The 18,259-nt window shown below is 41.0% G+C and overlaps 1 protein-coding gene across 2 annotated transcripts in view; it reads left to right on the plus strand.

Annotated features, from left to right (window-relative positions):
- Window positions 1-4,103, plus strand: part of PDIA5 (protein disulfide isomerase family A member 5) — a 151,129-nt gene extending 147,026 nt beyond the window's left edge. For both annotated transcript variants that reach the window (XM_081188770.1, XM_081188771.1), the window contains exon 17: window positions 2,490-4,103. In XM_081188770.1, coding sequence (XP_081044896.1) covers window positions 2,490-2,570 — 81 coding nt within the window. In that variant the 3' untranslated portion in view covers window positions 2,571-4,103. The remainder of the gene's footprint in view (window positions 1-2,489) is intronic.
- The last annotated feature ends 14,156 nt before the right edge of the window (window positions 4,104-18,259 follow it).

The raw sequence follows: 18,259 nt of genomic DNA on the forward strand, positions 1-18,259 counted from the left end.
GAGCCTTTTTACAGGTTGTTCATGTGGGAATTCTGTCAGGATAACACCTCCACAATTTGATCCTTAATGAACTAAGCCATTCTGTAAACTTTGTTATGGATCAAGTGTTGTGCTTTGCTTTTAGAATGAAGCTTTATCCGCCGAAATATAAATAAGAGGGAATTGAGTTTAAGCCATCTCTTTGGCTTTATAAATGCGCTTACAAAAGTAAAGGGATTTATGAAAACCAACAGATCTTGTTTGTTTGGCTAAGGAAGAAAAAAACAAGTATACACTTGCTCTTTCAAAATCACACTTTGGGGTGGGGAATCTGGCTAGTTGTCCTAGTGTTCAATTGTCCTTTTCATTTCTTAACATCTGAGTTAGCACAGAGTGCCTCTGCATCTTCATTCTCTCAATTACTAGCAGAGGGCTGCCTCCCTCTACCCAGCTGGAACTTGTGTGCTCAGAGTAGACTGTAACTGCCAAGTGCTTACTGGGAAATTGGAGATTTTGTTAAATCCTTCGTTAGTTTAAAAATATTTCCATTTGTGGCGATGAGCAACTTGCCTTCCCCCCAATCTCTTTCCTCCTAGGCCAACATTTCAGCTTATGTTAGGTAGTGTTATCCCTGTTGAGAGTCTAACAGTGCATCTTTGGTACAGCAGCAAACTGCTAATATACTGTCATTGTACTCATATGTTGCAAGGCTGTATTTATTACATTGCAAATAAAGATACAATCTCTTACTAGCTCTCATTTTAAAAAAGTAGTCTGGGCTTCTCATATGCAGTGAAAGAGAATGTTCCCTGTGAAGTCAGTGGGACTCATGGCACTCACTTTGGCTCCAAAGAGGTATCTTGCTTTAGGCACAGGGCAGGCCCAGTAGAATATTTATCTGAGGTCTTTCAACCATTCAGAATAGATTTAAGATAGGTGTAGGAGGAAGGGGAAATCGCTGAAAATTACATTCCTGGTTGTTTTGCTGATGAATTCCTTCTCTCAGTCACCACTAGATACCACCCCCAGTCTTTGAGCCACAGGCCCCATATCGTACAGCAGTATTAATGGTCCCTTCAGTTTTAAAAGTAATAATTGACCATGTGATGGTGGCTGCTGTTCAATAAATCCATGCACCTAAACTTCTTTGGATCCCAGACTGCTTCTACACTGCAGTGAGCCTGGAGAAAGGCAGATAACAGACCAATGCAATGTTACTGTGTTGAAAACAGGACCTGCTAAACACATCTTGAAGTGGAGCACTAAAAAGGAGTGGGGGGGCTTATTTTAATTGTGGTTATAGATCCTTTTCAACAGTTACTTGGGTATTGGACATTTTGTTAGAAATGGAGAAAGAAACATCACACACAGCTTCACTGGGCTGGATAATGTGTTTCGGATAACACTTGTAATAGCAGGTACATTGCTAATCAAAAGCTAGTTCTTTGGGGTGTTTACTAGGATCTCAAATTTCGCAACTAGTGGTGCGGAACATTCTGAATTAAAATTGACAGATGCAGCCGACAGAATAGCAGTGGTTCCATTCCCTCTGCATCATGTGCCCAAATAGATCAGATGAGTTGTCAGGTCTAATCTAAAGCCCTTGGAAATTAATGGAAAAGCTTACAGACTTCTGTGGTAGTTTGGCTCAAACTCTCACTGTTTTGGGAGCATGACCTCATTATTTTGATCACTTACAAAGAGACAATATGCTGCAGATTAAAGGCACAGTTCTTTGCTGCAGAATTCTCACAGACATGGCAGAATAATAGCAGAACTCCCCTGCCCTGCAAATTTCATGTTCATTTTTAGTAATGACTTGTTTCAGAATGTGGTTACACCCTTCAAGTATTTTCACATTGGGGAGCCTTCACAAGGCGGTTTAATCATCTGATGAGTTTAGCTGGAAGCTTTTCCTTGTAATGATTATTCCATCTCAAAAATGGCTCGGCAGCAGAGGAAGCTTTTAAGAGGGGACTGAGATAATGAAGGACATATGACCAGGTGTGGGCAGTGTGGGGACTGAACTGTGAGATTACCACTCTGAGGAAGGAAGCTTATACAGTTGCTAGTGGTGGAGGCAGGAGGCTTTTGAAAATAGTGAGCCAAGACCAAGAGCGGGTGTTAGCAGACTGGAATTGGGGGACGTTGTGTGGCAACAGTGAGCCAGGGGAAAGGAAGTCAGTAGCAGCAGTGTGCACCATGCATCCTTCACATAGCTGTGTCCACTTAGGATTCTGGAAGAGTGATGAAGTACTTAACTCCCACTCTGACCCCATCCATCCATTCAGAGGAACCATGATGCTGTAGAGTGTTTATTTTACTTAAGGGAAGTGTTCAGTTTGTGACCAAATGGTCACTTGTCATATAAATACAAGGACCTGCCTTACCTGCCCCTTTTACCTCTGCCTGCACTACTGCATGCCCATTTGCCTGTAGAAGATGCGTTGGAGTCCTGTGTTCCAGTTTCACTGTGCAACCAATGCCTTTCTTTACCTCTCACATTCTAGGAGTCTGGATTCTCGACTTTCATGCGGACGCTCAGAGAACGGGATCATGAAAAGATAGGGAAGAGGAAAGATGAGTTGTAATTTCTGCCTCACATGATGATTTCCACTGCACTGTGAATGGTCTCAGGGCCACTGGTACAATGCCTGGGATTCCACATCTTTTTAAAAAGAGAGACTTTGGTTTTTTTTACAAACAGCCATTTGCCATTTTGTACAATTTTGAAATAAAGTGAGATCATTTGATTTTTAAAAGGAAAAAAATAAATGACATCATTGTTGCCATATTCTGTTATGGAAAACGAAAAGAAGAGCGTTTTCTCTCCATTTGATGCACCTATGCCCATTTGATACTCCTATGCAATCTTTTTTGTAATCTGTAGGTTTGATAGTGATTTCCCCCTGACAAGGTGATTTCTGCATTTTTTTTAATTTTTGAAGAATATTATATGTGAAATGGCTTTTAAAAATTGGAGGATGAGGATGAAAGGAAGGTGCAATGGATCCATCAGGAGTAGGTTCCATGGAAACAGACAGAGCTTTGTGGTCCCAGTGGACTCTGCCCCAAGCCTCTTCAGGTGCAGTTATAGCACTTGTGTGCACAGCACTTAATTCAGGAACCAGGTGAGATTAAGTGCACTTTCAGTCCTTATAGTCCACGTACTAAGCAGACATCAGCCTGCACTGCTCACTCCTGCTCTGCATGGCTAATCGGACATCTGCCAGAACAGGGTAGTGTGTGGAGTCTGAATGACAGATCTGCCACAATTATCACACAAGCATCTTTTGTAAGTGGGGCCTTTTCCAAGAACAGTGTGTGTGCATTTCTAGTTGTGCTCAGCAGTGCCAAACTGGTAGGACGACTAGTTGTGACTGGGGCATGCTCTTGCGGTCTTGCTAGGTTACACTTCCTTCCTAGAAAGATGGGGGGGCAATTTTTAAGGTGCTCAGGGATAATAGGTAAATAATGAAGAAGCATTGATTGGCCATTTCAGATCTTAATTGACTGTAGTGGTGGTTTTTGTTTTGTTTTTGTTTTTTTAATCTGCCGTACTGTTTACATATCTTTATAGAATGTGTGGGTTATTTCAAACAAATGTCTCTGCATTCGGCACATATCAAGCACCGAATGTCTCTCAGTGTATGTGTTTGCTCTCACGTTGTCCAATGCTCCTGTAAGCATAGGAGTGGTGTAGTGCAGGTATAAATAAGGTTCTACTTAATTTATGATCTGACCATAGGAACTGCGTATTTGCTAAGCATTCCATTTGACTGTTGACAGAGGCACTGATATTTTTGATATGAAGAAACATCATGCAACAATACTTGTTTACGTTCCAAAGGCTTGTCTATGTGAGTTAACTACAAAAGGAAAGTATAATTTTTTTAGAATTCTATAGAAGCAAGTTGTGCTTTAAAAATAAATAAATTGTTTAGCCCCTGTCAGTGATGTAAGAAAATAACAGCATTACTAGAACTAGCTTTTAAAAGTCCGTAATTATGTGCAGATTCTGTGAGGTGAGGGTGATCTGGACATTGTGTCTCCATGGGATTTATTATATTTTTTGTGATTTCCAATTTGATCAAAAAGAATAAAAGATTGAAAATATGCTCTAATTGCTGCCTTTATTCAACATTTTGTAGGCCAGATTGCCTGAAGCTGCTGTGCTGGTGACTAAAAACCATTTCTTCTAGCCATTCTCGCTAGCCACACAGGAAAGGTAAAGCATCTCCAGTCTCCGCTTCGAGTCCCTGTGGGGAAAGAACAAAAGTCTCCTTGCCACTGTCTTGCCTAATTGTTAAGGCAAGTTACAAGTAACAAAAGAGTCTTTGTAATGCTGTTTCTCTTGACTCCTCTGCTCCATCTGGTGGAAGATGCAGATAAATTCGGGAAATCTGTAATGAAATAAAACCCACAGCCTCTCTCCCTGGGCTACTTCTTGCCAGTACATAGATTTGCAGAATTCTAAAGTTGGAAGGGAACACAAGGGTCATCTAGTCCAACCCGCTGCTATGCAGGAATATTTTTGCCCAACGTGGGGCTGAGCCCCACAACCCTGAGATTAAGAGTCTCATGCTCTACCAACCAAGCTATCCTGCAGGAAATAACAAGCTGTAGAAGAGTACATAGGTGCATGGGAAGTGATTATAGCCCATTGGTTAACTGAAATCTGGTGTTCTTCCTTACAACCTTGTAGAAACTTCTCAAGTGCAAGCAGAGGCACTGTAGGCCACCTGAAGAGGTTCTGTGAGATGGGTTCTGCTTGAGGCTCACCTATAGAAAGATCAGGGTTTTAAAGGAATGTTCCTTCCTTCATAATAGTCTCAGCTCCATCAAAGGAGATAAAATTTCCCTTACTTCACTCCATCAATCTGGGGTGTCCATTAGCAATGAAAGTTGGATCTAGCAACTCTAACAAACTTGCTGGAATACTTATAGGATTCATGCATAGAAAAGGGGCAGTAGTGGTACAGATATGACCCACATACACTGTCACTTTTGAATATAGTATGCGTAAAACGACATGTATTAAGCTGAGAGTGTCACTGGAGTATTCTCAGTGAAGAAACAATCTCTACTCACTGTCTGCTTGATCTTGCTTCTTTTCACTCTTGTTCGGGCTCCACGTTTTCTCTGCTGTGGATTCTCACTTTTTAACAAGCTACCAGTGGCCTGGTTTTCCTCTTATGTATTCCTTTGAATGCTCGCGAGCAGGGAGGTCTGCATTGATGACCTGCTGTAAAGCACAGTTGTTGTTCAGGTGATCTACAGCTGAAAGGGGAAGTGTGGGGGGGGGGTCATCCTTCCCACCTGGACATTTAGCAAAGTTATGTGTTTAAGTGCCGCTGACATCAAGAACATCAGAGCCCTGCTGGATCAGGGCTCAAGCCCATGAGCCCAGAGTCCTGTTCTTACAGTAGCCAGCCAGATGCCTACAATAAGCCTGCAGGCAGGACCTGAGGACAACAGCATCATCCCCATGCGTGATTCCCAGCAAATAGATTTGGAAGCACCCTACCGCCCAACAGTGGCGCTGCAACATTCCCATCATGGTTCCTTGAATATATTCAATTAAACTCAATGGGAATAATGCTTAATTTTAGTTTGTTTGTGTTCTCTCTCTCTCTCTCTCTCTCTCTCTCTCTCTCTCTCTCTCTGTGTGTGTGTGTGTGTGTGGTGCTTTGCCAGACTTATTAAATCATATGTGATTTTCTCCTGGCCTTCGCTCTGTTAGTGAAACACTAACTCTCAAAACAGTGTGCTTTTGTGCTGCCGAGGGAGACTGTGGGAGGAGACCTCACAGGAGTTCCCACTCCGCTTTTCATTCTCAATGCACTTCCTGCTTTTTCTCTGGCCCAATTATTGCTTCTGTGTATTTGGCACTCATTAATCTGCTGGAGCCCCTGCTATGTAATCAGTGAATGATGATAGGGTGATTTGCCTTGTGTGGTAGTAAGCTTGTTAACCATAACATAAATCTAAGCAATGGTTCCATGCCAAACAGGTTCTTTTATTAGACTCCGCATGAACTTTCCTATTAGCCAGACAATTAGCTGTCTGGAAAATGAATGGTGTTTCTCCCCCCACCCTTCTTTTCTCTATAGAACCTGTCCTTACCACTTAGTACTATCTTCATTTTTCCTTTCTGTTGTTCTTAGGCTAATGTAGTTGTGAGTAGAGATGGACAGATCACTATTTCCAGTCTGGGACAGTTTCACACGTGTTCATTCCTATGTCCGTAAGTCCATTCAGACATGTTTCCACACTATATTTCCATTTTTAAACCACATGAAAAATCTGCATTTTATGTAAAGTATGTATCCAAAAATAACTCCTTTAACCTAAAATGCACATTTTAAAATGTATTTTGGTACTTTTCCCAAGTGAGAACTGCAACACAAAAAATCAGAGAAAGCTGTTCTGACCCATATATTAGTTTGGGAAGTGCTGTTAGGATTGTTTGATTTAAAATGGGGACAGAACAAAATGCACAATGGTCCCTACTTGTGGTATTTAAGTTTCAAGGGAGTTCCACTTCTGTGCTATAGCAGCAACAAATCCTTCTCTTTGTGGCTTGATGATATTGGCACTTAGGAGCCATAAAGTAGGACTGACAGCTGGCCAACATTTCACTGGCTGAGTGAGCATTTAATCCTCCTTGCCAGTTGCCAGAATGGAAGGCAGAAAATAACTATGGTTGAATCGAGGTGTGTTCACCTACAAATGGACTGGTTCCTTCCATTTGCACAAATGACTGAGATACAGTGAAGGCCCTACCACAAGAGGGATGGAGGTAATTTGCCCTAGTATTATCTGGGGTTTTTTTATTTGTTGGTTTCTTTATCAAATTTCTATTCTGCACTTCCTCCCAAAAGAGTCCCCATGTCACCTCCCACATGGAGGGTCCCCCAGTCACCCACAGCAGCTTTCCTGGGGGTTTACAAACAGGAGGAATCTGCACAATTCACCTTCCTCCCCTTCAGCATGTGGGGAGCATCCCATGAGCACAACTCTGTTCATGGTTAGTCTGGATTAAACTGAATAAGCCCAGTGGTTTCATTGTAGACCCTTCCTTCCTCCTTTCTTCCCTTCCTTGAAACAAATATGACACTCTTGTAGGAAATATTCTGCATATACATGAAGACATACTCCTTAAAATGAATTTCTTTGGACGGAAGCTTCCTACAAATCTGACAGAAGAGAAAAGGCACATAGTCCTTTAAAGAAAAAAAAGTTCCCTTTAGGAAAAACTTGTGCATGTGTTGAGAGGCAGTCAGATGGAAGTACCAGGAGATAGATAGATTATAGGTAGGTAGGTAGGTAGGTAGGTAGGTAGTTCTGTATGTATGTATTTAAGGAGCAAGCACTGGAAATTGTTTTATATGAAAAGATACAAATACAGTGGTACCTCAGGTTAAGTACTTTATTCGTTCCGGAGGTCCGTTCTTAACCTGAAACTGTTCTTAACCTGAAGCACCACTTTAGCTAATGGGGCCTCCCGCTGCTGCTGCGCCACCGGAGCACGATTTCTGTTCTCATCCTGAAGCAAAGTTCTTAACCTGAGGTACTATTTCTGGGTTAGCAGAGTCTGTAATCTGAAGCATCTGTAACCTGAAGCGTATGTAACCCGAGGTACCACTGTACTAATTTGTATTTAATTTCTTTTTAAAGTTACTTCCCAAGTTATTAATAAAGAGTAGAGCAGATTAAACTTTGTAAGCCAAACTCTCTTCACTTAGGTTCCCCCCCCCCTCCACCACCCCAAACTTGGTGGATTTCACATCAGATTTTGGCCTAGCCTTTCCTAATTAAACAGCTAAGGAGTTCAAGTTGATGCACAGTGGTTTGTAGTGCCTAAAGCTTTTGCAGGCCATTAGAGTTTAATTGTTCATCTCGTTTAAAATCATCTCAACTCAAAAGACATCTTGGCTGAGAATGAAATGGGTCATGAAACTATAAATAGGAGGTAAATTATATTTGCACGTTAACTGAAACGGGGGAAGGAAGGGAGATCTTCCAAGGCCAATAGACTCCATTACAATATCCCAATGGGAAAATTGGATTCCACAATTTTCATGTCATTGTGGAGTAACCAGTTGAAAAGAATTACTTATCTAAAGCACAGTGAGCAATTGTCCTAGACATGCACTAAAGCCTGTGATTCGGAGCAATCCCAAGAGATGAAGTCACCATTGGCAAGTTCCAATTTTTTTAAAAAATAAATGTCTGCAGTTCTCAGCAATTAATACAAATATAGACACAGCCAATGGCACTGGAATCCACAGACGATGTGTCTGTTTATTGTAGACGAAAAGAGGGGTTGGTGGAGGTGGGGAAAAGCTACAATCGACGTTTCAGTTTAGGACTAATTGTACTTTTGTTCTTCCTGTGCTGATCAAAGCCAAAGTCCTTCCTATTTCAAATGTAAACACTGTTGGTGAGCTGATTTCTTAAAAGCAGAGATCAGGGCAACTATTATATTTCAAAGGCTAGTTTAAAACAAAAGACCTGGCCTGGATACCGGGGCTGTGTTTGTTCAAGAGAATAAAATGTGCATTTTGAAAGGACATTGAGTTCACTGTACATACATCTAAGCTTTGACATAATTGTCACACTTTGATTTTTCCCCCCCATTTAATTTCCCTCTGACCTTTCTTTCTTTGCACCTATATGCCTGCCAACTGAGAAAAACGCTCCATGCAACTGATGATGGGTACTTCAATACAGGAAATCTTCTGCTGTAACAAATGTATTAGTCTTTTGAGGTAGCGTAAAAATCCTTGTTCTTTTCATGATGGCCTGCCCAATTTGAGGCAGAGTGTCTGCTCTGCATCTGATTTTCCCCACAAGGCACCCCTAAGCATCTGGTGAACTTGTCAGAATAGAATCTGGCCTAGAAAAGCAGGCTGGCTTTCTTAAACTCATTCCCACAACCAACAACCCCTTACCTGCTTCTCTGCTCAGAAAATAGGGGGTAGTAGTGAGTGGGAATGGAGTAGTAAAGGATTTAGTTAGAAGTGGTGCATAAGCATAGGAAAAGGACCGACCTTACCCACCACTTCATGATTGATGGGCCCTTAGCTAGTATATGGTATACATAGATGTATGCACATGTACATCCATGCATGAATTTATATAGATAACATCTTAATGGTTTTGCACAACTGTAAAGACAGCATAGCTTTCTCTTCTCAGTACGATATGCAAAGTAGTCTGCCAAACCATGGCTGATTTTACAAGTTTGGACCTTAGTAGCATTTCCAAATAAAAATTTTCATCTTGTGACTTGGTTCTCCATGAAATATATATTTCATTATCTATATGTAGGTTACTGGCATTCATCTTAATATTCCTTAGAACCAGATCAATGGAAGAGAAAGAAGCCATTATGTGTGCACGTATTTATTAAAATAACATAAGAAATTTGCCAATATGAGTTTTTACATTTCAGTAGCACATAGAGTAATAATTGTGTGTCGCCTTTTAATAACGCAAGGGACAGATACCTGTAAGGAACTAGAAAATATCTATACCAACCTCCGAGGCATTATGTAAATGTTTCTGAAATATTTTTAAGTCATGCAAGCCTTTTAACTTTCTCTTAGAAGTTGGGTTTTAAAAGCGCAGGGATTTTGTAGATGCCCAGGACAACCTACCTTGGGACAGGTTTTCTGTAATCAAACATCCCAATAGATTAGCTCATACCAAAAAAGTTTGTTTCTGCTATATAGGCCACAACAAGCCCTACAATCAGGAGGGTGCAGCAGCTGATTTTAGGTGTCATAAAAGGACGGCCAATTGTTATTTACTTTATTATTATTATTTTACTACCCAGAAGGGGGAGGCACTTGTGGGTTTTGCTGCCACCTTACACAACTGTATTTTCCCACAACACAAACATGGGTGAACATGAAATGTTCAAAGATTTGTTCTGGGATAAATAATATCCAAGCTATTAGAAAATTGGCTGGTACAGTATAATGCTGGCTCTTCTTCCACCAGGTAGTGGCATACATAGGCATTATTTCACAGGGGGTAGAGTTACATAACCCATGTATCCATATTTTGCTTCTTTCAGCATAGACTACCAAGAACCATATCAGGTAGATTAGACTGATGAAGATGGATTGATCCAGCATCATATGGTGAGCTTCTTGCCTGGACAAACATTTTAATGGGGTCTCTGGGGTCAAGGTCCAGCACTCTGGCCACTAGATCACATTGGTTCATGAGGGTAAACCACTAAATAAACAACGTTCCATAATGTGCTTACTGAATTTACATGGGATAAAATTATCCCTGATCATTTGAGCTGGAATAATTTAATCACATATAAAAGATTTCTCAATGGCAGTTGCTGCTCATTCATGACTGCCCACTCTAAAGGGCTGAGCTACATGGTACCACGCCAAGGGTGTGTTTTGAGATCTGCGTCTGCTGAGGTAATTTGGAAATTGGAAGGAAAACCCTTCTCCATGCCCACTTATTCTCCACTGAAAACATTTGCTCCACAAACAAGGTAAATTCACAATTTGAATTATTAATTCAGAGCTAGGGTGTGGAGGGGAAAGCTTTAAAAACAACTGTGGGGAAGTATTTGCATGGGAGAATTGGTAGGCAGGAGACGGACTATGTGTTTCTTCTCTACAAGTGTTCTCTGCATTTGTGTTATGAGCAAAACATAGGGCAGGGAACTAACTACATGTTTCTCTTGAAAATTCTACCTCCGTCAGTGAATATTAAAATTTTGGGTGTTCTAATTTTGTGATGCACTAAGAGGCCCAAAATACTAGAACCTACAGATCAGCTCTATCATTAGAGGGATTCAGCCTGTCTATCAGAAACTGTTCAGAGATGTCACAGATGGAAATAAATTACCCTCTGTTGCTTGGGATTATAGACCTCTGTTTGCAAATAAACCAGACTATCATTACACTTTCTCTTGCTTTTCTTCAATTTAACTGTGTACATATTTGGTATGTGGGATGTGGTGCCTTTATACATTTGCTGCTAAATGATCTGTAATAGCTAATCAGATCATCATGCAGAATTGCACATGTTAATGAAGTTGGGGCTCTCACTCGAATGCCTATTACAGTAAAGCTTAATTTATCCACACAATTCTAGTTCAATGTCATATGTACTGGATATACCGGTACCTCACAATTTTCTGTGTGCCCTCTCTGCTTCTTCTCTTTATGTGCACACTCATAATGGAACTCAAGAACATATTTCTACTTCGCTCTCTCTCATCCATCAAATCCCTCCTCAAAACCCACTTCAGCACACTTTAAATATGTGTAACACAACTCACTCACCTTTTATTCCCCCTGCTTCTGCATTTTTCTCACTGCCTGGATTGTAAGTTCCTTGTGAGCAGGGACGTTTCACTAGTGCCAGTTTAACTTTGTACAGTACTGTGCACTCTGATTATGTTATATAAATAATAACCATACCGGGCTGTAGGTAGAAATTTCACACCAGGAAATGGCTTGTAGCTGGAACTCCTGTACCTTATTAGAAAGAAATTTATTCTGCCTTTGCCCAGTTCATAGAGTCACATTTGATTGGCTGAAACACCATATAGTAGCAGACAAGGGCTTTGGAAGATTTCCTGCCAATAAGGGGCACCTTCTCTGTTTTCCAGTCCACATGTGATAACCCCCATTGCTGCAAGCATACCTATGACTGACTATATGCCCTCTCAATCCCTGCCCATTGTGACTTATCAAATCTAGCTAGCAGAGCCTGGATGCTTTGGTGGATGCTTTTAGTGGGTGGTTAATGCATCTTTGTGCCAGTGATGTAGTTCCCCCTCGTCTTTTAAAGAGCCACTGGCATAGTGCTAGTCTGTGACAGCTACCGACAACTTACAAATACCCCATTTTGCAGGGCGTTGATCGAGAGGGTGGTGACATGGCAATTGCAGACATTCTTGGAAGATGCCAACTTTTATTTGGGGAAACTTTTATTTTGGAGGCAAGCTTGGTAAAAGTAAAGCAGAGAGGAGCACAGCTGAACAACTGTAAAAAGGGGGAGGACACAAAAAGGGCAAGGGTCTGCAAAACATTATTTTGTCTCAAACAGAGCAGCTTGCCTATGCCTTTTTATGACAGGGTGTGCAAGATAAGCAGGATACACTGTTTGCACAAAACCTTGAATTCCGCTTTGTTGGCAGAGTTAAAGGTAGTCAACGACCCTTATAGCAAAGTGTCTGTGTACGTCTACTCAGTTTTCATTTTTCTCCTAGGTTTGTTTAATTTGCTTGCCTCTTTCTGATGGAAAAATAAATAAATATGAATTATATTTCTGAATTATTAATTATATGCAGCCTTTAGAAGACAAGCCATCACCCACCAACTCAGACTTTTTTCCCTTTTCTTTCGGAAACAGCACAGGCTTCAGACTAGTTATTTGCTATACAGAAGAAAAGGGTAAAGATATCAGTAAACTGCTAAAATTGCAAAATGCACCTATTAGAATGCTTGGGCAATGCAGTTTTAGCTTGACTCATCCAACACTAAATTCATGGAAGAACTTATCTTTTTACCTTACTGTTTTTCACAAGGGTGAAACTGGAATATTGACTCCACATTTTTAATATACCGGTATATACTTTGATGTTGTGCATTTATTTTGTTTGCTTTTTTGTAGAAGAAAAATAAAAATGAGAGAATGAGTGATTTTATATATAAAAAACTTATATAAAAAATTATAATATGAGAGGAGTAGCGTGGGTATGGGCATATATGGTGGCAAATGGGAAAGCGCTTCAGTTTGTGGAGAGGTCATAAGATATGCAAGGAGATAAAAGTCCAGTATCCTGGTCACCAGACACCTTAGCAAGTTCTGATGAATTTGCATGAGGGGTAGAAACCCTTTTAAAAAATACAGTTGAGCAATTTTCTTCTATCCTTGGATTCCTAAGCTATTTCCCCCTTCCTGCTTGTGCATTTCTTGCTGCAGGTATTATTTTTACTGGCCTTAGGGACATGAAGCTGTTTGACTATAAATTGTTTATGGGGCAATCTTATTTACAATGAATGCTTTTCTCATTTACTTTAATTGTTTAAATGAAATCTAATTAAGTTTGGTGGAGAAGAATGATACATGAAACAATCAGGTTGGAATGAGTTTTTCTCTCTCCAGAAATATCTGAATGTAAACAAAATCTGACAATGTGTTCCATTACAGTAGCAGGAAATCTAAAGGGACTGTATGAGCTAGGAGTGTATTAATGTGGTTTTCGGATTCAATTTCATTCCCAGAGAAGGAAGAAAGCAAGTGGTGGGTGGAAAGACCCGAAGAGAGACCTCTGTGATTGGATCGGCCCCGTTACATGATCACCAAAAGAAAACAGACCTGCTTTATTTGTGTAACAGCCAAAGTGCCTGTGACCCTGAAAATGAAACGATACTAATAATATATCACCCTAACGGAAGCTTGTTGCTTTGCAAGCTAAGAGAGATGCACTGTGAGGAAAGACGGCCTTTGCCATGCACAAGGATGCAGAGCCTCACTGCGGTAAGAGTCTTTCCATAAAATGCAGCTACTGCTTCTACAACAGAGATGGGTTTCCTCTCTGAATTGTGTGGTGCAGTTAGGGCAGGAATATAGGGCTTAGGGCCACCACCCAGTGGGATGATCAGAGGATGGGCGTAGTGCAATTTGAATATAATACATGCTGGTTTGTTTATTTATTTACACACGACTGTATATGCCACGTAGCTATAATCCCATTGCCATCTGAAGAGCCCACCCGCTTCCCTGTGAGACTACTAAGTCCAGAGGGTAAAATTACATACCCTCCAACACTTCTTCGATGAAAACAGAAACGTCCCATTCCATAATGATAATCTTACAATTTATACTCCACACATCTTACTGGGTTGCCCCAGCCACTCTGGGCAGCTTCCAACACATATAAAAACATAATAAAACATTAAACATTTTTAAAAAACCTTGCCTATATAGGATTGCCTTAGACAACTTAGGGGTCAGATAACTCCATAGCCTCTAACATTTCTCCAATGAAAAAATTGATATCCTGAGGAAAAGGGGGACATTTCGGGTACAAAATGGAAACTGGGACAGATTCTCTAAATCAGAGACATCCCTGGAAAATAGGGACACTTGGGGGGGGGTCTGAAATTACCCAAGTGCACCACTGTCTAGATTTATTTGTGAAAATGGCGGGTCTAGTAAGTCTTCTTTCTCTCCTCATTTTATTCAGATAGTAACTCAGTTTGTGCACTGCATCCTCCTCTTCCTTGCAATGTTTTCTAGCTCCATTCCTATTCAACCCCCAAGCCCTTAAGAGGACAAAATAGTCTGTGTGGGAAGAAGGTTGCTTCACACACTCTGTACGCCATCCCAAGGCTGACCACCACAAGGGCCTTTAAGGTACAGTTCTCTCACCTCTTCAACCAGCTTCGCAGACAAAGATTTGATTTTAGTTCCAGATCCCCACCCTCCACCGCGAATAGTCTGGTCTGGAAGATAATGTATGGTCTAAAGTCATATGAAGCAGCAGTTGTGGGTCTGGTCAGCGCCTGGGTAGGAGGTCGCCTGGGAACACTGTGCTGGCTGCCCCGAGTTGGATCATAAAAAGGGAGGGATATAAGTGTAGCAAATAAATTATAAATGTATAAGAAGTCAGGAAACACCTCATCCTTCCCTAGACTCTCACTTCCCATTTCCTTTTCCAGATCCTACATACTAAACACTGGTTCCTAGCCAAGTAACCAATCTGCACCCACCTTAGCAGAATATTATTCGTTTCTTTACTTAGACCGTTTTAGACTACTTAATATATTACATTATCTCTAAGTGGTGCATGGAAAACTAAGGTCACATCAGACAACAAGAAATTAAGAAATTTTTACAAAAATGAACAGTTACATGGGGGGGGGGGGATATTGCATTAGTACATCATTACTAATGCATATAAATCAATATCAGTTCCAACTCTCCCACAAAATTTAACAAGGAATAATGATTCTACAAAACAGCTGATATCACCCTAGTCTTTTACTTTAGGCTTGCTTTTTATGAGCAGGCCCACAGGTGCATGAAACAACCTCAGGCTGCCCACAGCTGTGTCCCATTCAGCAGTCATCTGCCGTCTTCACACAGGTACAGCAGACGTGGTGAGCTTCTGGGGGTCCATGTGGGTGAGAAAATGCACCCCTTCACTCACTGTCCTTTTTGCCAGCCTCTGCTCACTTCTCCTCCAGCTGCATTCATGAATACTGCATTCATGTCTATCCCAGATTTCCTTGAACCTTGCTATCTGCTCTCTCTTTTGGTCCAGGGACTCTTTGGCAGCCAGCCATGTCCCCCCCCCCCAAACCTGCAAATTGGTTGATTGGCTTGTTGTTTATGAGAGAATTTTCCCCTTCAACAGTCTGGACTCATGATTTGCATTTTTAAAGGTCACATTTGCATGATGCATGCCCTGCCCTTGGGGTGTATGTGAGTTCTTCTGACTTGGAAATTTGCGGGTAGATTGATTGCTGCAGTCAAAAGGACTCAGGAGTCAGGATATTGTTCTATAACATCCAAGTCAATTTCAGCTATCAACAAACATGTGCCAACACAGCAGCTGGCAGCTGCCTTTCCGAATGCCTGGACTGTGGACTGGAAACTACAATAGGCAGCAAATAGGTACATAAATGTATAATATTCTTCATTTAAATTATGAGTAGGAGGCCATTTTTAGGGGTGAGGAAACTCACCTTGAAATGCATTTGTGTATTTTGAGATGGGTCAATTTGCCCTATGGGCCCCATATTTTTCAGTTTTAGCAGCTTCACTAGCAAGACTTGATCCCTCTTTTTCCAGATTCAGGAAGTTATATGTGATTATCCCTTAAGTGACTGTTCCTTTGAAATGGGTCTGTTTTCTGCAGCCTTCTGCAACCCACTGAAATCTTTATTAAGAAATGCAGGTAATGATTGAAAGCATTGGGGGGGAGGTTGTTTTGAACCTAAATCTGCAAGTTCTAGAACCCCAAGTATCTACAGTACTTAATGACATCGGTCATAAGCTCCCTTAATATTCTCTGTTGAGCACTTAAATGTGAAAAGAAAAATGGTAGCAGGTTTGTTGGACCACTGCTTGTCCCCTGTCATTGGGAAGAATCGAGATATCCTTATTTTTCTGCTGATACACTAAAGAACCAAGTGTTTACAATAAGAGTCAGTGTGGTGCAGTAGTTAATTCAAAGTCCCACTTTGCCTTGAAGCTGACCTGGTGACCTGCCTTGGTGGTGAGGTGCTGACCCTGCATGCTGTCTGAATCTCCTTAGAGGAAGAACAGGATAAAACTGTAGTAATAAAAATGTCATTCTAACCAACCCCTGTTCAGTTGCTATCCAGTTACTCTTCCTGTCATCTCCACTTTTCCAGGGAGTGACAACTCCTTAACAGAGAACAAATTCACACAATTGAAAGGGTCATTGGATGTTCTCAGGTCCTACCTGGTGCTTTGATGTGGAGAATATTATTCCTAAACGATAACAAGGATTACTGTCTTTTTAAAATTATTGGCTCTAAGGAATAGTCCATTTAAAATCATCTGGGACTGAGCGTTTAAAAACCTGCCAGCCAGCAATTCTAATAGTAACAAGGCTGACAGTCCTGAAAAGAAATCACAATGGAAATAAATTGGAAATTATGAGTGGAAATAATGGGTAGACAGTGGTCTTTAATTATTTGAAAACCAATGAGGATATATGGTGTCTTTTTGCAGTATGTCATTCAGTAACTATGTTGCTCCTATGTGTTTACAGTGCAGACATCTTTCTTCATAGCTTAATAGTATTTGCACTTAGCATAGGAGCCAACTCCTAGGGGCCGAGGTCCCTCCGCCCCCTCCCCAATAAAATATTTGAGGGGTCTGGGATCCTCAAAGTTGATGGGCACTGCCATTCAAATGGTATGCTTGTGATCAATAATGCAGGGCAGGGCTAACCTAGCCCCACCCAATATTTTATTGAAGTTGGCACCCCTGGTTGGTTCTTAGGCAATTGTGATTCATCTGCAGGTTGCTCATATTGTGATTATTGTCTTGCATGTCATTATTAAGTAGTAAAATAAAATTACAGGTACAGTGGTGCCTCGCAAGACGAAAAGAATCCGTTCTGTGATTCTCTTCGTCTAGCGGTTTTTTCGTCTTGCGAAGCAAGCCCATTGACGGATTAGCGGATTAGCGCTTTTAGCGGCTTTTAGCAGCTTTTAGCGGCTTATCTGCTGATCGGATCAGCTGATAAGCGGCTTAGCGGCTTAGAAAAAGGGGGGGGGAGGAAAAAACCCCAGCAAGAACTCGCAAGACATTGTCGTCTTGCGAAGCAAGCCCATAGGAAATTTGTTTTGTGAAGCACCTCCAAAACGGAAAACTCTTTCGTCTAGCGAGTTTTCCGTCTTGCGAGGCATTCGTCTTGCGGGGCACCACTGTACATTTGATGAAAATTTAAAATCATGTTAAAACATTAAAGTAAGAATAAAATTCAGCATTTCAAGTAAAAATGTTCAATTGCCATGCTCCTCCTCCACCATTCCACACTACCACATGCATTCCTGATAAATACACGGAGATGTGTTGTTAAGACATTGATGCTAAATCAGAGATTGCAAATACACAGTACAGCACATTTGGGAGACACAATGGGCAGCCAATTGATAAGTAGATGCTCATGGCACACATACATATATTGGAACCCCAGTTGAAACATTTGTACATTTTTCGCCTATATTTAGGCACAGGGTAGCACTGGTGTCACTTTCCATGGCTGGCTAATGCCATATGGTTTAATTATTAATGTTTGAAAATATCAGCATGTCACCTGTCATGAAACAGCATCATTTCATTTGCTATGGGGCATTTGGGTGCGTAGGCTCACTTGAGTATTTGTTGATACTGAAGATGGAAGCATGGCAGGAATGGAGGGGTGGTGGCAACAGCATGAAATATTTCAGGGGAAAGTGCCAGTTTTTTTGCACTTTGGCACTTTTATGGGGAATATAAGCTGCACAAAATGAAAAAATGGGTGAATTTGCTTAATGTATAGAGAGGATGCAGATCATGCTGTTAGTGCAGAATTTGGATTACCTTTCAGCAGAATTTGAAGTTTGCAGGCATGGAGTACACACAACGCAGCTTACATAATTTTATCTATAATAGGAATGGTTTCCCCTGACGAGTCTTTTTATTCACACACATTCATATGCACTGAAAGAAGTAAAGTCATAAGCATAAATGGGACTGTTGA

Source organism: Podarcis bocagei (assembly GCF_964188305.1).
Source record: "Podarcis bocagei genome assembly, chromosome: 1".
Lineage (NCBI taxonomy): Eukaryota > Metazoa > Chordata > Lepidosauria > Squamata > Lacertidae > Podarcis > Podarcis bocagei.